The sequence below is a fragment of the Coregonus lavaretus genome (genome assembly GCF_964263955.1).
Source record: "Coregonus lavaretus genome assembly, chromosome: 26".
NCBI lineage: Eukaryota > Metazoa > Chordata > Actinopteri > Salmoniformes > Salmonidae > Coregonus > Coregonus lavaretus.
In genome coordinates, this window is record NC_140013.1 from 6,866,970 (window position 1) to 6,889,971 (window position 23,002).

Consider the following 23,002-nt stretch of genomic DNA (forward strand, 5'->3'; position numbering starts at 1 on the left):
GAAGAGATCTCTAGTCTTGGCAGGGGTTAAAGACGATGGTCCTCACACACTTCAGTCATCATCACACTTATCCCGAAACTGTCTGGTTGAACTGGGACACTGCACGGGAAACTGGACAGCGAACCCCTGACAGGGAAGGAATATGGTCAGTGGTGGAAAAAGTACTAAATTGTCATACTTTAGTGAAAGTAAAGATACCTCAATAGAAAATGACTGAAATAAAAGTGAAAGTCACCCTGTAAAATACTACTTAAGTAAAAGTCTAAAAGTATTTGGTTTTAAATATACTTAAGTATCATGAGTAAATGGAATTGCTCAAATATACTTAAGTATCAGAAGAAAAAGTATGACTCATTTCAAATTCCTTATATTAAGCAAACCAGACTGTTCTTGTTTTTTATTTATTTATGTAAGCCAGGGACACACTCCAACACTCAGACATAATTTACAAAGGAAGCATTTGTGTTCAGTGAGTCCGCCAGATCAAAAGCAGTAGGGATGAACAGGGATATTATTTTGATAAGTGCATGAATTGGACCATTTTCCTGTCAAAATGTAACGAGTACTTTTGGGTGTCAGGGAAATGTATGGTGTAAAAAGTACATCATTTTGGGGGGGATTGTCGTTTAGTAAAAGTAAACGTTGGCAAAAATATAAATATAAAAAGTAGTACTTTACACCACTGGGTTACAACAGGCACAAATACAGTCAGCACAACATACAGTAAAGAGAATGTGGCAGATATAACAAACCGCTGTCTATTGTTTAAAAGAGGGACTGTTGAAAATAGAGAAATAAGGCCCTCAGATGTCTTCATAGCAACATGGGATGACTTGCTTCTATGCAAAAAACGTAACGTTGATGATGTACCTATCTGAGCTCACGCGAGGACTGCGATTTCATTACCAGTGTGTGCGACAGAGACAGCGAAGATGGCGTCGCAGGAGACCGAAGCTTCTCCGCAAACCAACGGCGAGGTAAAAATGAATGAAATTGTATGACTGTCTTCAATTTGTGACTGTACTAATAGCGGCATATGGTTAACTCGAGAGCAGTGAGTGGCACAGCAGATATTGTTATTGAAGTGTGATCATTTCACACGAGCCTCTGACGTTGTCAATGCCGGTCGGTTTAAAAACGACCCCCTGCCTTTCACGATGCGTTTGTTACAGCATCTTGCAAGGTAGAACTGTCGACAAACATATTTCTGAACATAATAATGAGGTCGGCACTTGGGGAAACAGATACACGTTAGCCAGCTTTAAACTAGTTAGCTAACTATTATTAGCTGGCTAACATAGTTAAATTAGTAGTTAGCTACAGGAGTGGCTAGCTAGACTGACAATGCTATTTGGTCGGCCTATGTAGCTACGTATCGTTAGTAGATTAATTTGTCAAACATTACCTTAATCTAACGGCCTTATTCAATGGACTAACGTTATTTATTGACTGAGTACGAAACGAATCACAGCCCAATACTGAGAATATATCGAACATCGATGTGATTTAAAGATTGCAAGTAGGGATGTACTTTCTAGATTTAGGTTAGTTAGCTAAATTAGTTATGGATGTTGCATCTTGTTATTAGCAAACAAGCAGATCCGACCTGCTTGCATACAACTGCACTAGTGTCAGACAGGCTTCCTGTGTAGATTAAGACACTGCGGAGCTGGCGCAAGATATGACTCGGAAACATACTGTACCTCAATCCAGGGATGAGAAACGTGTTGTACTCCGAATTGTCCCATTATCCCAACTGCTACTACACCGAGAAGATTGAATGACTAATAGTTTTTCCCAAACTGGCCTCAAAGTATTTTGTATTATTCTGTATGTAAATCCGAGACACTCCATTTAGTATGATATATTACTATGTATGGTATGGTACTGGCTGTGTCGCTTGTAAAGTGGTTATCCCACTGGTTATAGGGTGAATGCACCAATTTGTAAGTCGCTCTGGATAAGAGCGTCTGCTAAATGACGTAAATGGTATGTATTCATTTGTGGATGTCTATCACCCATTTCGTATGATATGTTACGAATTAAATTATGTACTATGTTACGAATTTGCTAAACATACAATATGTTAAGAATTCTAGCTAGGTGGCCAACGTTAGCTATAGGTGGCCAACGTTAGCTATAGGTGGCCAACGTTAGCTAAGCTAGGGGTTAGGGTTAAGTTTAGCTAAAAGGATTAGCAAACTGGATTAGCTAGAAGGGTTAGGTAACATGTTAAGTAGTTAAAAAGTTGCTAAGTTGCTAAAATGCTAACGTTGTCCGTGATGACACATTCGCATTATACGCCCATCCATCCATCCCGACCAACCACCCTTTCATTTTTGCCTTAAGTAACCATCTGTCTTATGTAACCATACCAAACGTAACATATCATACTAATTTGAGTGTCCCCGGATTTATATTTACTGTGTTATGTCTAGTCTATGAGACCAGGCTGTTTTTCCGGAAAACTGACCCTTTCATCCACATGGTAGGTAGCAGAAGCCACATTAGCCATTTTGGAATTGCAGTTTCAGACAATCAGCTCTTGTTGTTCAACGCAACATGCCATTCCATAATGGCTGCTGTGGCTACTGCTAACTATGTTGTTCAATCTTCTCTTGTAACAGTTGGGATGATGGGACAATTCGGAGTACAAAGCATTTCTCATCCCTGGATTGAGGTATGTTTTCAAAGTGAGAAGCCGGCTAAGCTACACAGGAAGCCTGTCTGACCCTAGTGCAGCTGTAAGCAAGCGGGTCGGATCTGCTGGTTAGTTATTAGCGAGCAAGCTAGTCACTTCGGTCAAACTCCATGAGTTCCTTTTGCAAATTTGAGGAACATTTACCTGTGTGACAATTTAGGAAATATGAGTACTCATTTACACCTGACATAGTTGCGCTTAGGTAGAAAAACGTTTTTTTCTGTCATGTTGCAGAGCAAACAGTGCACATACAGTTGAAGTCGGAAGTTTACATACACTTAGGTTGGAGTCATTAAAACTCGTTTTTCAACCACTCCACAAATGTCTTGTTAACAAACCGACTTGTTTGGCATGTCGGTTAGGACATCTACTTTGTGCATGACACAAGTCATAAAAAAAAAAAATGTTTACAGACAGATAATTTCACTTATAATTCACTATCACAATTCCAGTGGGTCAGAAGTTTACATACACTAAGTTGACTGTGCCTTTAAACAGCTTTGAAAATTCCAGAAAATTATGTCATGGCTTTAGAAGCTTCTGATAGGCTAATTGACATCATGTGAGTCAATTGGAGGTGTACCTGTGGATGCATTTCAAGGCCTACCTTCAAACTCAGTACCTCTTTGCTTGACATCATGGGAAAATGAAAAGAAATCAGCCAAGACCTCAGGAAAAAATTGTCAGACCTCCACAAGTCTGGTTCATCCTTGGGAGCAATTTCCAAACGCCTGAAGGTACCACGTTCATCTGTACAAACAATAGTACGCAAGTATAAACACCATGGGACCACGCAACGTCATACCGCTCAGGAAGGAGACACATTCTGTCTCCTAGAGATGAACGTACTTTGGTGTGAAAAGTACAAATCTATCCCAGAACAACAGCAAAGGACCTTGTGAAGATGCTGGAGGAAACAGGTACAAAAGTGTCTATATCCACAGTAAAAAAGTCCTATATCGACATAACCTGAAAGGCCGCGCAGCAAGGAAGAAGTCACTGCTCCAAAACCGCCATAAAAAAAGACTACGGTTTGCAACTGCACATGGGGACAAAGATCGTACTTTTTGGCGAATTGTCCTCTGGTCTGATGAAACAAAAATATAACTGTTTGGCCATAATGACCATCGTTATGTTTGGAGGAAAAAGGGGTTGGCTTGCAAGCCGAAGAACACCATCCCAACTGTGAAGCACGGCGGTGGCAGCATCATGCTGTGGGGGTGATTTGCTGCAGGAGGGACTGGTGCACATGAGGAAATAAAATGTTGTGGATATATTGAAGCAACATCTCAAGACATCAGTCAGGAAGTTAAAGCTTGGTCGCAAATGGGTCTTCCAAATGGACAATGACCCCAAGCATACTTCCAAAGTTGTGGCAAAATGGCTTAAGGACAACAAAGTCAAGGTATTGGAGTGGCCATCACAAAGCCCTGACCTCAATACTATAGAAAATGTGTGGGCAGAACTGAAAAGGCGTGTGCGAGCAAGGAGGCCTACAAACCTGACTCAGTTACACCAGCTCTGTCAGGAGGAATGGGCCATAATTCACCCAACTTATTGTGGAAAGCTTGTGGAAGGCTACCCAAAACGTTTGACCCAAGTTAAACCATTTAAAGGCAATGCTACCAAATACTAATTGAGTGTATGTAAACTTCTGACCCACTGGGAATGTGATGAAAGAAATAAAAGCTGAAATAAATCATTCTCTGCTCAGCTGGTAGAGCACGGCGCTTGTAACGCCAAGGTAGTGGGTTCGATCCCCGGGACCACCCATACACAAATGTATGCACGCATGACTGTAAGTCGCTTTGGATAAAAGCGTCTGCTAAATGGCATATTTATTTTATTTATTTATTATTCTGACATTTCACATTCTTAAAATAACTGACCTAAGACAGGGAATTTCTACTAGGATTAAATGTCAGGAATTGTGAAAAACTGAGTTTAAATGTATTTGGCTAAGGTGTATGTAAACTTCTGACTTCAACTGTACATGCCACTGGCCTGTCATCCCCTTCAGAACAGATCCCATCAATTACTATTTTTTAGTTCACGTGATATTTGCTTTCCACTGTGAGACCATGCGTGTAAAAAAAAATCTCTGTGAACTAATCCATTGCAGAGGCTGAGACTAATCCATTGCGGAGGCCGCGTGGATGGCACAGTTCAAGAAGAAGGGGAGTGTGGCTAAGATGCACAATGCACGTCTCTCTCTCCAGAATGTGCTCTCTCAAATCAAATTTTATTTGTCACATGCGCCGAATACAACAGATGTAGACATTACAGTGAAATGCTTACTTACAAGCAAAAATTTAAAGAGCAGCAGTAAAATAAAATGACAGTAGGGAGGTTATATACAGGGGGGTTCCGGTATAGAGTCAATGTGCGGGGGCACCGGTTAGTCGAGGTAATTGAGGTAATATGTACATGTGGGTAGAGTTATTAAAGTGACTATGCATAAATAATAAACAGAGTAGCAGCAGCTTAAAAGAGGGGGTTGGGTTGGGGGGGGGGGGTAATGCAAATAGTCTGGGTAGCCATGATTAGCTGTTCAGGAGTCTTATGGCTTGGGGGTAGAAGCTGTTAAGAAGCCTTTTGGACCTAGACTTGGCGCTCCGGTACCGCTTGCCGTGCGGTAGCAGAGAGAACAGTCTATGGAGTCTTTGACAATTTGTAGGGCCTTCCTCTGACACCGCCTGGTATAGAGGTCCTGGATGGCAGGAAGCTTGGCCCCAGTGATGTACTGGGCCGTACGCATTACCCTCTGTAGTGCCTTGCGGTCAGAGGCCGAGCAGTTGCCATACCAGGCAGTGATGCAACCAGTCAGGATGCTCTCGATGGTGACAGCTATATAACTTTTTGAGGATCTGAGGACACATGCCTAATCTTTTCAGTCTCCTGAGGGGGAATAGGCTTTGTCATGCCCTCTTCACGACTGTCTTGGTGTGTTTGAACCATGATAGTTTGTTGGTGATGTGGACACCAAGGAACTTGAAGTTCTCAACCTGTTCCACTACAGCCCCGTTGATTAGAATGGTGCTCAGTCATCAGTTTTTTCCTGTAGTCCACAATCATCTCCTTTGTCTTGATCACGTTGAGGGAGAGGTTGTTAACCTGGCACCACACGACCAGGTCTCTGACCTCTTCCCTATAGGCTGTCTCATAGTTGTCGGTGATCAGGCCTACCACTGTTGTGTCATTGGCAAACTTAATGATGGTGTTGGAGTCGTGCCTGGCCATGCAGTCATAGGTGAATAGGGAGTACAGGAGGGGACTGAGCACGCACCCCTGAGGGGCCCCCGTGTTGAGGATCAGCGTGGCAGATGTGTTGTTACCTACCCTTACCACCTGGGGGCGGCCCGTCAGGAAGTCCAGGATCAACTTTCTTTCGTTGTCCAGAAGCCAAAGGCACAATCCTAGTCATATTAGAAACTCATCCTAGTTGTTGCTATTAGATTCCCCTCTTAAGTTTCTAATGGAGATTTTCATCTGTCAAATATGCAACTGCTCGCAATAGGTGCACTGTTTAGAACAGTGTTTTCCCAATTCGCGTGAATTGTGATTTGGCAAATGTTTAAAAATTACGTCTTTATTAGCTGCTTCATTACAGAAGTTACATGTTCAATAATAGGCTATAGCCTTTTGACTGTAAGACGATAGTGTTGCTATTGTTGCATGTTTCCATTAAGCTCTTAATGAAAAATGTCCAGTCCTTGTATGCATTCATGGTATCTGAGAGGAAGAGGCGACTCGAGAGGTTTCACTCTCGCCAAAATCTGTCAAAAATAAGCCCAATGCGTTTCTATGGGTTTATTTTGGACCTAAGCTTGTCGCCTGCCTTCCCGCCTTGGGACGACTCCCATTGTTAGGGTGGAGACTAAGCATCTTGTCATTATATACAGATCTCTGTTGTTATTGTCTGTTGGTCACGTCATTTTACTGTTAGATTTTTTATTTTGTCGTTTGTTGACGGGTTAATGAGGGTCAGTTAGTTGGCAGCAAAATTGACCGATATTTGCATCCCTACGACAGACAATTTGTTCAGACAATTTGTTCGTTCGACATGGTGGGTTCTTTTTGTGTCGGTAAACTTGGAGTCACGCAATGTTTTTGGTCGTCCCACTACGACTCGGAAACCATGCAGTTTATTCAGCTACAGATGAAATAAATTGATCAACTTCACAGGGTGGTGAAAGGGTAAGGTGATAAGCTTGATGCTCCTTTCCAATAAATATCGAGGGTCTTTTTCTGGTGACATGATGATTAATGCTTGGCTGCCCTTTTGACATTTAAAATCTAGCTCTTTTGTCCATAGTAATCTCATTGTGTAGGCTATACCCGCACTGTATCTGCCAGCTGTTGGCTAGAGCGCTTGTGCCAATACCAGAGTAGGCACATTCACTATATAATGCAACATTTTGAGTTGAAAATGTGATGGAAACACATTTAACTTGTATTTTTGTATACGGTACATGGGAATTGAACGCAGAAATAATGTGCAAAACGTCATCATGCACAGACTTTTATCCAAAACGAGTCAATTTGATGGAAACACATCTCTGGTGGGAAAATGCGCATATTTTGTTTAGGCAGAGTTTAGAATATTCGCATGAAAATCTGTCACCTAGCTAGTGAAATAGATTTTTTTTTGGAACCTACACTCTCCTTTATCAGTGAACTGTTGTCTAGAGAGCATCCACCAAGATAAGATTGGGCAAGTTTGCTATTGATAGCAACCGTTTTTGTGACAAAACCAATGGAAATGCGATGGAATCACATTGAACTTCTGTTTTTATTCAGTTAATGGAAACCTATGCGGAAAAGGTGCTTTTTATGTGCACTAGGCTATGTCATCACGCACAGCTTTTCATCCGTAACAAGCCAGTTTGTTGGAAAAACCTGTAAAAATGTGCATATCTTTTTGGGGGATAATTCGCTATTGGATGGAAACCTATTTTAGGATTCCCTGATTTGATCTCTTGCCTGTGTGTAGGTGGGCAGCAATGGAGCTGCTGCAGCCGTGGATGGCCAGGCTGTACAGACTGCTGTTGGGGACCCTGCACAGCAACAGCCGGCTCCACCACCCAACGCATGGTCGGTCATAAAAGGAGTCCTCTTCAGGTGGGTCAGAGATGTACACACGCACACTGATATGAAAACAATAGACAGACCCTGTTTACTTGAATGTGTGGGGGGTGTTTAAGAAGTATGGTTGATGGTAAGGTTATCCTCTAATGGGGTCTGGGCCATGCCCTGGTTTGACTGGAATATATATGACTAAAGACCTTCAATCAAGTCAAGCACACCAGCAGCATTTAATTCAATTGATCTTGGTCTGTCGAAGGTGTCTTGTCTTGAACGTGTGATTTTGTTGAATTTTCAGTGTTTGCTAGATCATTTTAAAAAATCTCAACCTATTGGAATCTCTCCACACTCTGCTGGTCTTATTAGTGGAGACAGAAACAGAATGCTGGGGCCAGGGAGGGATTAGAATGACATTGTTTAGGGTGCATTAATGAGTATCAGGAGAGCTGGGTCCTATCATATAAGCAGTACGGTGTGAGAGTTTCATACTGTTGCAACACATTCCCCGGGAGTATTTCAGTCAACTGATACTTGAAGCTCAAAACAAGATGGCAAACTTGGAAGAAGGCCCCGTTGATGTGAGCCTGACAATGGTAGCTTGATGGGATACAAGACCATCAGATTTGGCAATAGGGTTCAATCATCTCATGCTAAAGATATCAAAAACAAACACTTGTCTGTATCTCAGCCTTTGTTTCAGACACACATACTTACTTTACGGTAGATGCAAAGTGGGATACCTTTTACCTAACATGAACTCTTACCTTAACTGTTTTAGATTTCAACATCAATGGGGTGATGTCAGTTGGGTGGTCCCAATCATAGAAATATAATTTATATTTCTATGGTCCCAAGCATCACACTTTTAAAAAATCCCATTACGTTACACATTTGACTAAAAGTTGAATTGGTTTCAATTGGACTAATCTGACTTTTTTCTTCCCTTGTCCTCATCCTCTGCAGGATCTTTGTCATCTGGGCCATCAGTAGCTGGTTCCGCAGGGGGTCCTCTACTCCAGACCCCAGTACCCCAGCAGGGGCGCCACAATTACCCAGCCGAAACCTTTTCCCCAAGGAAAGCCTCATGGTATGCCAGCCTTTTCACACCGTTCTGCATAAGCAATAAACCTCAGGTCACGTGACTGTATTGACTTCCTGGTTGACCTTTGGTCTGTGCCTGCTGCTCAGTGTAGGTTCTCTGGGTGAGCTGTGTGAACAGCTGGTCTCCGTCGATGAGTTAGGTCCTGGCTCGCTTGTTGACTTCACTCAATAATTAGTGCACACTGCTGGACTAAGAAGCTGTGCCACAGCAAACAACCACCCAAAGCAGTACCATATGGACAAATCAATAGGAGAACATGGAAATGGTTAACTGAAATAAATGTTAACCTGTTTTCCTTCTGCCCTCAGGACCTGTATGTGTACATCTCCCAGGACGAGGTGTTCTCTGACTTCAACGACACACAGTCCCTGTTCTGGTTTCATAGAGACCTGGTCTACGGAGACTGGAACACTGGAGAAGAGGGGGACGGCTGCTATGAGCACTCACTGGATCTGGACATCCCAGAGGTGAGGAGGGAGACTGGGGAGGGAGAATTAAGAGTAGGATTTCCATTTTCTAATCTCTCTCTCTCTGATCCTATGTGCTACAGAAGGTGCAAATGAATGGTTCCCTCTACATCCACGTGTATTTCACGAAGACTGGATTCCACCCAGACCCCAAACGCAAGGGCCAGTATCGTCGGCTAGCAACAGTCCATGCCACGCGGAGTAAGTAACTGACATGCGCACACACCCCTGCTCTGGTGCATGCAATACCTTTTCAAACTAGTATGTCAGTGGTTTGACTCATGTTTTCCTCTGACTTTCTCAGTGCTGAACAAGTTCAAACGCAGGAAGTTCGTGAAGACTAAGAACCTGCTGACAGGGGAGACCGAGACCGACCCGGAGATGATCAAGGTCAGCTGTGTTTACCATGATACATAGACCCCATTCCTTTTCAGTCAGTAGACCCAGTCCACACAGTATTGATTAACTACCTTTTCTCTTCCCCAGCGAGCGGAGAGCCATGGCCCGGTGGAGATCATCTCCCACTGGCACCCCAACCTCACCATCAACATGGTGGACGACCATACAGCCTGGGTCAAGGGCTCGGTCCCCCCTCCACTGGACCAACGTAAGCTCTACCCACCTGTTCTCACGCTTCTCAGTGGGTCATACCAGAGCATATACTAGGAGGGTTGAGATGTACTGCTTCTTTACAGAAGTCTAACTAAAGGTGAAATACCTTTTAGTTACCGCTCTATTCTGGCTGTCAAATTTTCTCAACCCGTTCCTTTTTACCTTCACCAACCCTACAGATGTGAAGTTTGACGCGGTGAGCGGCGACTACTATCCTATCGTCTACTTCAACGACTACTGGAACCTGCAGAAAGATTACTACCCCATCAATGAGACCCTGCCGTCGCTGCCTCTGCGCCTCTCCTACTGCCCGCTGTCCCTGTGGCGCTGGCAGCTCTACGCAGCCCAGAACGCCCGCTCACCGTGGAACTTCCTGCCAGAGGACACCTACGAGCAGTCTGACGAGGACCAGGACTCTGTCAAGGTCAGGGGTTTAGAGGTCATAGGCCGGGGCAGGATGTAAATAGAGAAGGAGATATAGATCTCTGTTTTATATTTGCTCCTCCAATATAGCACATCTTAGAATCAGACTGGTCCCGGAGTCTAGACTCCCTGTTGTTTCCCTGGTAACAATTGCTAAGGAACTGTGTTGTCTCTGTAGGTGGCCCTGCTGGAAACCAACCCGTACCTCCTGGGCGTGACCATCGTGGTCTCCATCGTACACAGCATCTTCGAGTTCCTGGCATTTAAGAATGGTGAACTCACTGTGCTTCTGTTTCCACAGCTGAATTGCCTATTATAAGACCTCTTTTGGATTCTATACTCTTCTCTCTCTGTGTGTGTGTCAGACATCCAGTTCTGGAACAGCAGGCAGTCTATGGAGGGTCTCTCTGTGCGCTCCATCATCTTCGGGGTGTTCCAGTCCCTGGTGGTACTGCTCTACATCCTGGACAATGAGACCAACTTCGTGGTGCAGGTCAGTGGGGTTTCATTTATTTCAAAAATGATTAAAATAAAGACTTGTCACCAGACCCCTTGTAATATCATTCATTACGGCAGGCTCTGTACGCATGTCATTCATGACCATTGTATTAGAGCAGAGTGGTCCCTTTACTAATCCCCATCTTGTGTCCCATAACCTCCAGGTCAGCGTGTTCATCGGCCTGCTCATCGACTTCTGGAAGATCACCAAGGTCATGGACGTCAAGGTGAGATGGAGAACAGGTATTTCAATGTGTTTGGTTGCATAAATGAATCCCTGTTTGTTAGCTAATCCAGATGTCTCTCCCCAGTTGGACAGAGAAAACAAATTGTTCGGGATCCTCCCACGCTTATCAATAAAAGACAAGTCAACGTACGTGAAGTCCTCCACCAAAGTCTTCGACGACGTAAGGAAACCTGTCAACACGACACAATATAATACTTTTTATTTACCGCTCGCATGGAAAATGTTGTGCGGATGTTTTTTTTCCCTCTCTTTCCTCTGCGTAGATGGCCTTCAGGTACCTGTCATGGCTGCTGTACCCTCTGTTCGGATGCTATGCCGTCTACAGTGTGTTGTACCAGGAGCACAAAGGCTGGTACTCATTCGTACTGGGCATGCTCTATGGCTTCTTGTTAACCTTTGGTGAGTCACTGGTGGTCATTGTTCAGAAGTGTGATTATTTCAAAAAAAAAATTGTCTGATTTATCAGGAAATCCTAGTTCTCTGGTCATGGAAGATCATCCTTTCCTCCCTTGTTTTCAATGCTGTGATGATCACGTCGCTAAATATCAGTTGCACAGTCCAGGAGAAGTGGCAGTCTATGCCGTCTTAATCCTCATGACATAGTCTGATCCCTATTGACAGTCTGTCCTAGCAGACAATCTAGCCTTATTGACCCATAAGTCTATCATTATTGATAGTTTGTCCTTGTTAACACATTCTTTCCTAAATGACTCTCTTTATTAATTGACATCCTAAGCGATATTCTCCCCTAAATGACACTGTCAGAGACGGACTAGGTGACGCTGCTCATTGTTTCTCTGATCTGATGCGTCGTCGTGTCTGCTTTGTGATTGGCTCAGGTTTCATCACGATGACGCCACAGCTGTTCATCAACTATAAGATGAAGTCTGTGGCCCACCTCCCATGGAGGATGCTCACCTACAAGGCACTGAACACTTTCATCGACGACCTGTTCGCCTTTGTCATCAAGATGCCCATGATGTACAGGATAGGATGTCTCAGAGACGGTGCGTGTTATCACTCATTGCCCTCCAACACACACATTTCATAGACTTAGTACAGCCCATTCCGGTTCTTAACAATGACTATACCGTTGATATGAAAAAACCCTAGTTCCCTTAGGGGTTTAACGGTACACGTATTACTACCGAACCGTTCGTTATGGGGACTGCTGTTTGGGCTGCGCTGTGGACCCGAATTAATGCATAAAAAAATATTAACAAAATAAGAACACTAGGCATATAGGGAAAGGGGGATACCTGGTCAGTTGTACAACTGAATGCATTCAACTGAAATGTGTCTTCCACATTTAAGCCACATCCACGTCATCGGCTATAGGCTATGCATACACAGCGTTGTATGCCTCTTGAGTACATCGGAGCTGAAAAAACCCCATTTCAGGCTGTTCCGTTAAAACTACAGTGGTTCATCATTTAAAAGTTGCATCATACTGCAGTATAGTGAACGGTATGCTGTGAAATGCGTCGGGGAGTCGCAGTGCTTGCCGTTAATGCTCATTTGAACCACCAGAGGGCATCTTGGAGCACATCTGTCTTTTTATCATTCTTTTATTAACGAAAACGCAAAGATGTTGATGAACATATACTGTATACTTTCTATTGGATATGGAGTATATACTGTACATTACCTATTATAAGGTTGTTTTGATTATTATGTGGATTATAATACATTTACATTTGTAGGGGGTTGATGCATTTTCATCAGGGCAAATCAGGTCTGGTATTGAGTTAAAGACATTTCAAACTTTAGTCTTGTGTCAGGTGAACTGTTGTCCTCGTCTTTTGGTCTGATCATTTCGTTCAAACATTTTAGTTTTAAAATAAGTTAAAGGGAGCCTTGAATAATTAAACGATAAATTAACTGCAACATGTTGGCTAAAGCAATTGCAATCACAAAGGAATGCGACAGTTTTTAATCTTGGCTGTACTATTATTGTATTTGTTGTGTTCCAAATGGTCAGATTATTTTTTTACATGATGAATTTCCTGCTGCCAATTGCCAGATATCACGTGATCGGGGTCCTTCTCACAGGTATCGTAGCTTTGAAGTAGGCTACAAGTGAAGACAGACGGCTGCAACGGAGCGCGTCCTTCTTATTGAATTCTGAGGCAGATATTAAAGATGTTAGAAGAACTGTCCACATTTACTTTTCGTGAGTAGGCCTAACAAACAGCAAAAGTACTAGCATATGTCAATCTATAGTAGAAAAGTTGACCTATTCTGTTGATCAGCTTGTCCTTCTGTGCGAGAAATAAATATTCCAAACATACTCTGGGACAGTTGTGGGAAGCTATACATCCCAAATTAATACAACCACTGTACATTTAAAAAACACTTTTACAAGCAATGAGGCTGATGCAACAGATCAGAACGTTTAGCTTAAAATGTTGATAAACTATTAGGCTATTTCTTCACATTATAAGCGCAGCAATGCGCACACTGCAGTAGGCTAAAATGCAATTAGCGGGAAAATACCCTTATCAAAAGTGCACTGCAAATGTGAGCGGATTCATATGACAGGGATGAAAATATCCTTCAAATGTAGAAATAGTGAAGCTCCAAAGACTCATCAACAAGCATGGGTTGTTAATATGACAAAACAAATATTTTGCTGCTGGACAACAAAAGAAAGTTGAACATGAGAGAAATAAATACTGGTTTCAATTGCATATGAGGAAGTGTTTATAAAATAATCCCCTTAACATTCCTATGGTCGGAACATGGCAAGACATGCCTCATAAAATGACAAACGTCTGGGTTTTAAACAGTCTAAATGTTGACTGCCTCCATTCCGATGTCAAGGTGGGTGTTGTTGCAGTGTGCAACAGGCACTGGCCTTTCTCTATCAGAACCAACAGTGACTCAAGTATGTCGACAGAATCAAGCCTTTAGATATGAATAATGATCCTACATTATATTTGTCAAACATGACTGGCGTTAGTAATTCAAAGTCTCATTAAAGTTTAAAGTTTGGCTACATTTTCAGGTGCCTTACGTCAGCATCGGTCTGGAAAGGTTGTAGCTAATATGCATAGGCTATCACCTACACTTTAACATGTAGGCTAATAATTTATGTACATTTACAAACACTTATGTTTTTCTTAAAAGAATAGTTACTGTTTTTCATTTTTCAAATCAATTTAATTGGCTATTTTGGTTAATGGCATTGGTGTCCTAGCAGATGGCCTTGGTGCCCTGGCAGATTGGGCACCTCCTGAAGGCCGAATGGCCTTGCCCCTAAAATCACGAAGTTCCAGGCCTGGCTAGACCTAAAACATGCATTTAAAGTCCCTAAAAATAGAAATCAACTCGGCAAGTCTATTGTCCTGCTGATAGCCCATCAAGGGTGGATGGCTTCTTTTGTATCCCAATAATAGGTTCGACTGCCGAACGATTTACACCTGGCCCGCAGATGAAGCATTGACAGCTGTGAACTCTACAGCATGCTTCAGACAACCGAGGTGAATGTGACTGTACATCAAATGTTGCAATGGTGAAACGTTTGATAACTATAATTTTCGCCTGACACGATAACTTAGCCTACTCTTAATTATTGCCTTATGTTGGCATGCATAACCTTATTTAACCAATTCTGATATTTTGAATGATGTTATAGGCATTGCACTGAATCGTACATTATTATGCTGGTTAAAAGAGGATTTTGGATAATATTACCGTTATATCAACACACTCCTAACTCCCGTTCAACAACTCTAAATTGCTTTTGCATGCGCTCCAAATGGATAACTTGAAATAACATAATATAGGATGATTAAATAATCAAAAGGAAAATGTGATTATTAGCCTAGTGGTAATTTAAGCATATCATGTGACTTAGGCCTCATGTAAAATCATTGTCAAGAGATACTGTTGCATGTAGGGCTAGATCGTTTATGGGTTGATGATATGGAATGAAGTAGAGGGTGCTCAACCAACGGGAGTCGAGGTGTAACCTAAAAATGTGTAAACATCATTGGAAAGGAAAAGGCGCAATGCTCGCTAACCATGAACAATTCTTAGTTTTATTAAGCAAGTTTAAAAGATTGACGTTTCGACCTTCAATGGATAATCACAAAGTGAATGGACAAGTTCATATAGGGCAGGGGTACTCAACTCTTACACTATGAGGTCCGGAGACTGCTGTTTTTCTGTTCTACCTGATAATTAATTGCACACACCTGGTGTCCCAGGTCTAAAATCAGTCCCTGATTAGAGGGGAACAATGAAAACATGCAGTGGAACTGGCTTGGAGGTCCAGAGTTGAGATTGGGGGATACAGAGAATGGGGAAGACAATTAGGGAGAACACTCTTCAGCTGGTGGTGCTAATGAGAGAGAGTGCAGTAGACCATACAGGTTGGTACTCAGGGAGTGGGGTACAATGGTCAATGTCGCCACCTAGTGATGAAATACAGAAGTGGAACCAGTAAAAAAACAATTGGAAAACTGGGCAAGCTTTTTTCAACTACAGTAGGTGTAATTGATATTAAACATGAATTATATAGTAATGGTTGTATATGTTAGGACAGCTTATGAGGTGTCTGTTGACGACTAGGTGGAACTGGAGAGGCTTCATGCATAGCTTAACGCATAGCAAGTTACTGTATTAAGACTAAAACAGGACACACTCTTAGGCCTACAGCTCAATGGTGGTTATACAAGGCTACTACTATAAAAGCCTAATAATGATAATGACATTACTTATTATAATGATCATAATAATTGTAATAATAACAATAAGGAGATGAAGAAAAAGGAGGGTATCGGAGCGAGAGCTGCTTGCATATTATGTGTGACAAACGTGGTGTTGGGTTACAATATAATTTTTCTGCCTGTTTGGAACAGTGTGAACAACAGTAAATAAATGATACGTAATACCAGAGTCTGTTCTAATAATACAAATTAATAATTGTAAAGCCTTTGTTTTTAATCTTTGCTAAGCTGTAATAGACTGATTTGTGAAATTGCTTTATCCAACATTTTGCAGTTGTGAGACTTGGTGCTCAGGGAATCAGTAGGCTATTAAACAAACACTCAAACAGGCAACAGAAGCAGGATCTGTCTGATTCCTGTAGATATACACTACATAACCAAAAGTATGTGGACACCTGCTCGTCAAACATCTCATTCCAAAATCATGGGCATTAATATGGTGTTGGTCCCCCCTTTGCTGCTATAACAGCCTCCATTCTTCTGGGAAGGCTTTCCACTAGATGTTCGAACATTGCTGTGTGGCCTTGCTTCCATTCAACCACAAGCGTTAGTGAGGTCGGGCACTGATGTTGGGCGATTAGGCCTAGCTTGCAGTCGGCTTTCCAATTCATCCCAAATGTGTTCGATGGGGTTCTGTGCAGGCCAGTCAAGTTCTTCCACACCGATCTCGACAAACCATTTCTATATGGACCTCACTTTGTGCACGGGGGCATTGTCATGCTGAAACAGGAAAGGGCCTTCCCCAAACTGTTGCCACAAAGTTGGAAGCACAGAATCGTCTATAATGTCATTGTAAGCTGTAGCGTTAAGATTTCCCTTCACTGGAACTAAGGGGCCTAGCCCAAACCATGAAAAACAGCCCCAGACCATTATTCCTCCTCCACCAAACTGGGTCAGGTAGCTTTCTCCTGGCATCCGCCAAACCCAGAATCATCTGTCGGACTGCCAGATGGTGAAGCGTGATTCATCGCTCCAGAGAACGCGTTTCTACTGCTCCAGAGTCCAATGACGGTGAGCTTTACACCACTCCAGCCGACACTTGGCATTGCGCATGGTAATCTTAGGCTTGTGTTCGGTCATGGAAACCCATTTCATGAAACTCCCGACAAACAGTTCGTACTGACGTTGCTTCTAGAGGCAATTTGGAACTCGGTAGTGAGTGTTGCAACCGAGGACAGACAATTTTTACGTGATTAAGCGGTCCCATTCTGTGAGCTTGTGTGGCCTACCACTTTGCCGCTGAGCCGTTGTTGCTCCTAGACGTTTCCACTTCACAATAACAGCACTTACAGTTGACCGGAGCAGCTCTAGCACCGCAGAAATTTGACGAACTGACTTGTTGGAAAGGTGGCATCCTATGATGGTGCCACGTTGAAAGTCACTGAGCTCTTCAATAAGGCCAATTTACTGCCAATGTTTGTCTATGGAAATTGCATGGCTGTGTGTTCGATTTGATACACCTGTCAGCAACGGGTGTGGCTGAAAAAAACGAATCCACTAATTTGAAGGGGTGTCCACACACTTTTGTATATATAGTGCATATGGATGATTTATAAAGACATGCACGTTTAACAGATAGGCTATTGATTATAGACCTACAGTGCCTTGCGAAAGTATTCACCCCCCTTGGCGTTTTTCCTATTTTGTTGCCTTACAACTTGGACTTAAAATTGATTTTTGGGGGGGTTTGTACCATTTGATTTACACAACATGCCTACCACTTTGAAGATGCAAAATATTTTTTATTGTGAAACAAACAACTTGAGCGTGCATTACTATTCACCCCCCCAAAGTCAATACTTTGTAGAACCACCTTTTGCAGCAATTACAGCTGCAAGTCTCTTGGGGTATGTCTCTATAAGCTTGGTACATCTAGCCACTGGGATCTTTGCCCATTCTTCAATGCAAAACTGCTCCAGCTCCTTCAAGTTGGATGGGTTCCGCTGGTGTACAGCAATCTTTAAGTCATACAACAGATTCCCAATTGGATTGAGGTCTGGGCTTTGACTAGGCCATTCCAAGACATTTAAATGTTTCCCTTTAAACCACTCGAGTGTTGCTTTAGCAGTATGCTTAGGGTAATTGTCCTGCTGGAAGGTGAACCTCCGTCCCAGTCTCAAATCTCTGGAAGACTGAAACAGGTTTCCCTCAAGAATTTCCCTGTATTTAGCGCCATTCATCATTCCTTCAATTCTGACCAGTTTCCCAGTCCCTGCCGATGGAAAAACAAATTCTCTAAAACGACGTTGGAGGCTGTTAATGGTAGAGAAATTAACATTAAAATCTCTGGCAACAGTTCTGGTGGACATTCCTGCAGTCAGCATGCCAATTGCACGCTCCCTCAACTTGTGCTGTGGCATTGTGTTGTGACAAAACTGCACATTTTAGAGTGGCCTTTTATTGTACCCAGCACAAGGTGCACCTGTGTAATGACCATGCTGTTTAATCAGCTTCTTGATATGCCACACCTGTCAGGTGGATGGATTGATTATCTTGGCAAAGGAGAAATGCTCAATAACAGGGATGTAAACAAATTTGTTCACAACATTTTTGAGAAATAAGCTTTTTTGTGCGTATGGAACATTTCTGGGATATTTTATTTCAGCTCATGAAACATGGGACCAACACTTTACATTTTGCGTTTGTATTTTTATTCAGTAATTAAGTTGGTGTTTCCTCTCTCCTCAATTTTCGCTGTTATGAACATAGCAACATATAGGGAAAGGTGACAATTCAATGGCGCACTGAAGATTGTTTCAGAACCGTGGACAGCTATATTTTTCTGCATGGGGCTGAGTGACTCACTTATGTGGCTTTCGTTCAAAATAAGTTATACTATAAAGCAGGGTTAAAGACATTCTTTCTGATCATCTTTAGCATACCCAGTCTTTTGTTTGAATTATTTAATACATTTACATTTTTAAAGGTTGATGCATTTTTCTTTAGGGAAATTCAGGTCTGTGATATTGAGTTACAAATGTAAAACTTTAGAGGACTTGAGCCTCGAATACATTGCAAGTGTACCCTTTTTGGCCATTAAGGTACACTTTACAATATGACTCAACTCTTACTGACCTCAGCATCTATCTGTAGTCTTAACTGTGGAAACAATTGGGGGATTTTTCACACCTAGCCAAGCTATTAGACTAGCCCTTGCCCTTGTAAATTAATAGAGGTGCGAATGTTTCTGTCTGTCTCCTCTTGCACTAGAGTCCTGCATCGGGCAAAATAAATCAGTTGGCGGGTGTTCCCAAATTACAGCTCCCAACACGAATCTGATTTAATAATTATGAATAGGATTTATTTGATTTATTTTGTTTACATTCTTCATTGTAACCACTATCACAAATAATTTAACATGAGCAGATTAACTTGGTCTAAACATTTTTATTTATTTATCAGAAAGAATGTCGGTACTTATTTATTTTGATCGAAAGCTACAAATGAGTGAGTCAATCAGCTTTATGCTTACAAATATAGCTTTATGCTGCAAAATAGCCTACTAAATAGGCCAAGCCTAAACAAATACATTCAATTGCCTAAATAAAACAAATACATTAAATAGCTCAGGTCTTAAACCTTTGTCCGTCCATATCGTCGCTGGACTCTCATTCAGTTTCTAATTTACATCAGCAAAGGACTCCATTTTTCAGAAACTCACTTTATATTGAGGGGCTATCAGTCTTTCCACACTGGTAAATAAAGCCTGTTTGTAATCTTAGAATTCTTTCAGTCTGTTTTCCGAGGGAAAGAAACATAATGTTCTAACTCCCCCTTGTGATTATGTGGCGCAATGACGGAATGATGCAAGTTACCACAAGCTGCCACCATGTAGGATCTACCTCAAAGTGTTGTGGTATAAGCTCCAATCTTTTAATTGAGGAACCACTGTAGAGCCTATGTACATGTTGTAAACAACATTCTCATCTTAATTGGCACATTTCAAACTGTCCATCATAAATCTCCAGTTTGGGACCATTTTGGCTTCCCAGTAGATTACAGCAGCAATGGAAAGGAGTGTATCGCCACTACTCAACGGATGTTTATAGCCGTGGATATGCACCCATTCTTGGTGGTTGAGAATATGGGGTTTTAGCACCTCAAGTTCTCGAGCCACTTTACTAAACTCGCCCTCTCGCACCTATTTCAGCAACGGGTAGTAACCCCTCTATCTAAGCAAGCCAAAGCCGAAGTTGTCAATGAATTGGCCAATGCACCTTGTGTTGCGCTGACAACAGATCAGGGATGGGCATCTAGTCCTCGGGGGCCGGAGAGGTGTCACACTTTTCCCCATCCAGCTGATTTAAACTAATTGCATTCTAAACTGAAGATCATGATTAGTTGATTATTGGAGTCAGGTGTGTTACCTGGGGCAAAAGTGTGACACCAATCAGGCCCCAGAGGACTGGAGTTTCCCATCCCTGCTACAGATGGACCTCCAAGCCTAGTCCATTGTTGATGTAGTCCCAATTTGTTTTGCATTTCAGCAATCAAGTTTAAGAAAGAAATACAGCCGGTATGATGCGTTTACCAAATAACATTTTAGCGGCCCCCCTCGTGACAGCGAAGAGAGAAATTACGTTTTAAAGTTAATTTCCGGCAATTCTGCACATTTTGCCATAGGGTGGAGGCAAATGTTTGCAGTTTTTAATATGCTAACTGATGATCAATGGGCCCCACACGGTCGGTAAATCGACCATGCTTACTACAGGTTTAGATAGTTGGCCGCTAGACTAACTTACCAATCTAAAAAATAAAATGCCGACATGGGCTAATTGAGTGACTTCTGATGCACAACCACATTTTGAAATTGCACCTTGTGTATTCTATTACTCTAACTCTCAACAGTAAGTTGAGACCCCGACTGAGTTGGTCCGCGGGCCTACAAATTGGTCCGCAGAGGGATTTTCAAGCCTTGAGACATGGATTGTGTAGGTGTGCCATTCAGAGGGTGAATGGGCAAAATAAAGATTGAAGTGCCTTTGAACGGGTTATGGTAGTAGGTGCCAGGCACACTGGTTTGTGTCAAGAACTGCAACGCTGCTGGGTTTTTCACGCTCAACAGTTTCCCATGTGTATCAAGAATTGTCCACCACCCAAAGGACTTCCAGCCAACTTGACACAACTGTGGGAAGCATTGGCGTCAACATGGGCCAGCATCCCCGTGGAACGCTTTTGTTACCTTGTAGAGTCCATGCCCCGACGAATTGAGGCTGTTCGGAGGGCAAAAGGGGGGACTCAATATTAGGAAGGTGTCCTTAATGTTTTGTACACTCAGTGTACAATGTCTGAGCCATGTTTACATATTGATTTCACGTGCACATTGCACTTTATTTTAGTGTTGTTGAGTCATTTGTTTTAATTTAAGAAAATGCAAGGTGTTGCTACTCCTGATGATGCTCTCACCAGGCATTATATGACTCATGATCATACATGGAATCAGGAATACCAACACTTTGTATTTTCTTAAATTTCCAAAATTGTTACTACAGTAACTGTTAGCATTTCATTTTCCCGCTGTAACGAAACCGAACCGTGACCCCGAAACCGCAATACGTACCGAACCGTGGGTTTTGTTGAACGTTACACCCCTAGTTCCCTGTAATAACTCTTATGTTTCCCTCCCACAGACGTAGTATTCTTTGTCTACCTGTACCAGCGCTGGATCTACAGGGTGGATCCCAACCGGATGAACGAATTTGGCACCAGCGGAGCGGAACCCACTGGAGTGGACCCTAACAAGGACAGCACAGCACAGGGGGAAGTCGCAGCCACAGGGGAGGTCGCCGCTACAGGGGAGGTCGCCGCCATAACAGAAAAAGCAAAGGAAGAGAAGAAGAACGATTAACCATGACCAACTTATCCTCCTTTCTCGCCCTCGCTCCTGGGGAGAAGCAGACCTATGGAAACCAGGCAGAGTGAAATGTAATTTGCCAGGGAAAAGGAGTCATTGTATTTTCTCATGGACAATGCTACAAATTTCAGTTTAACTCTCCCTCTTCTTTGTGTGGGGGATCTGCAGCGAATCGTAATTAATGTAGACTTCCTATTTTTAATTTTTTTTGCAGTTCAAGTGGAGTAAAACAAATGTGATGTACTGTATTCTTTATCTTTTTCATTGGGTAACAGTAATGATTTGGAGACCAGGTTGTGAATGTGGGAGGCCCAGTTGAGGGTGGATGGTCGCAGTACGTATCTCTGTATTTTCATATCTTTGCGCTGTCTGTGGATTTCTTGTGATTTTTAGCAAATGTTTCATTCCATGTGTGAACACAATGTGTCAGGGTGGGGTAACTGGAAATTGGTGAGTAGTACTGGAGGAAACTGAAAGGGTCCAGAGCCAAGTGTGACGTGAAGGGAACCAAGATGCACGACCTGTCCAACACTACCCACGAAAGACAGACTACCATCCATTTTAAACAAATGGTTGATGTTCCAAATGCGAACAAAAAAAAAAAAAGCCTTGTAGGTATTAATATAAATATATTAATATTATTAATGACTTGATTTCTGTTTTTCAGTCACTTGAATTTCTTTTGTATGTTCTGAAACTACAGAATCTCAGCTTGTAATGTTAATAATACTGATTTCAAAATGTCTAGCAATAGCTGATTTACAATGTTTTTGCCTGGACTTCTGATTTTTGAATTGTTCTACTACATTCACACTCCAAGCAGGACCACCTTGACATACACTTGAGTCTACAAAACATTAAGAACACCTAAGACATTAACACCCTCAGAATAGCCTCAATTCGTCGGGGCATGGATGCTACGAGGTGTCAAATGAAAGAATTCTACAGGGATGTTTATTTTTTATTTGTTCCTTTATTTAACTAGGCAAGTCAGTTAAGAACAAATTCTTATTTACAATGACGGCCTACACCGGCCAAACCCGGACGACGCTGGGCCAATTGTGTGCCGCCCTATGGGACTCCCAATCACGGCCGGTTGTGATACAGCCTGGAATCGAACCAGGGAGTCTGTAGTGACGCCTCAAACACTGAGATGCAGTGCCTTAGACCGCTGCGCCACTCGGAAGCCCTATGATGTTGACGCCAATGCTTCCCACAGTTGTCAAGTTGGCTGGATGTCCTTTGGGTGGTAGACCATTCTTGATACACACGGGTAACTG

General features: G+C 42.4%; 1 protein-coding gene across 3 annotated transcripts; it reads left to right on the forward strand.

The window, feature by feature from the left end:
• The first annotated feature begins 907 nt into the window (after window positions 1-907).
• On the forward strand, window positions 908-22,363 carry LOC311101909 (putative lipid scramblase CLPTM1). Of its 3 annotated transcripts, none has more exons than XM_084143151.1 (16): window positions 922-977; window positions 2,628-2,680; window positions 7,695-7,822; window positions 8,750-8,873; window positions 9,197-9,355; window positions 9,439-9,556; window positions 9,660-9,745; window positions 9,842-9,962; window positions 10,147-10,391; window positions 10,569-10,662; window positions 10,756-10,883; window positions 11,053-11,115; window positions 11,200-11,295; window positions 11,399-11,534; window positions 11,975-12,142; window positions 21,499-22,363. In XM_084143151.1, the coding sequence occupies exons 2-16, from the start codon at window positions 2,633-2,635 to the stop codon at window positions 21,714-21,716; spliced, it is 1,932 nt and encodes a 643-aa protein (XP_083999277.1). In that variant the 5' UTR covers window positions 922-977; window positions 2,628-2,632; the 3' UTR covers window positions 21,717-22,363. The 3 variants fall into 3 exon arrangements, with proteins under 3 accessions (XP_083999278.1, XP_083999277.1, XP_083999279.1); XM_084143153.1 differs by lacking the exon at window positions 922-977 and adding an exon at window positions 2,439-2,488; XM_084143152.1 differs by lacking the exon at window positions 2,628-2,680 and having other exon boundaries at window positions 908-977.
• Window positions 22,364-23,002: the final 639 nt, after the last annotated feature.

Bases quoted from the DNA above. Each gene is read 5' to 3' on its own strand.
- LOC311101909 (XM_084143151.1), top strand. From the start codon at position 2,633: ATGATGGGACAATTCGGAGTACAAAGCATTTCTCATCCCTGGATTGAG. The intron at 9,746-9,841 runs GTCAGCTGTGTT...TCTCTTCCCCAG, and splicing joins CCGACCCGGAGATGATCAAG to CGAGCGGAGAGCCATGGCCC. The intron at 9,963-10,146 runs GTAAGCTCTACC...CCAACCCTACAG, and splicing joins CCCCCCTCCACTGGACCAAC to ATGTGAAGTTTGACGCGGTG.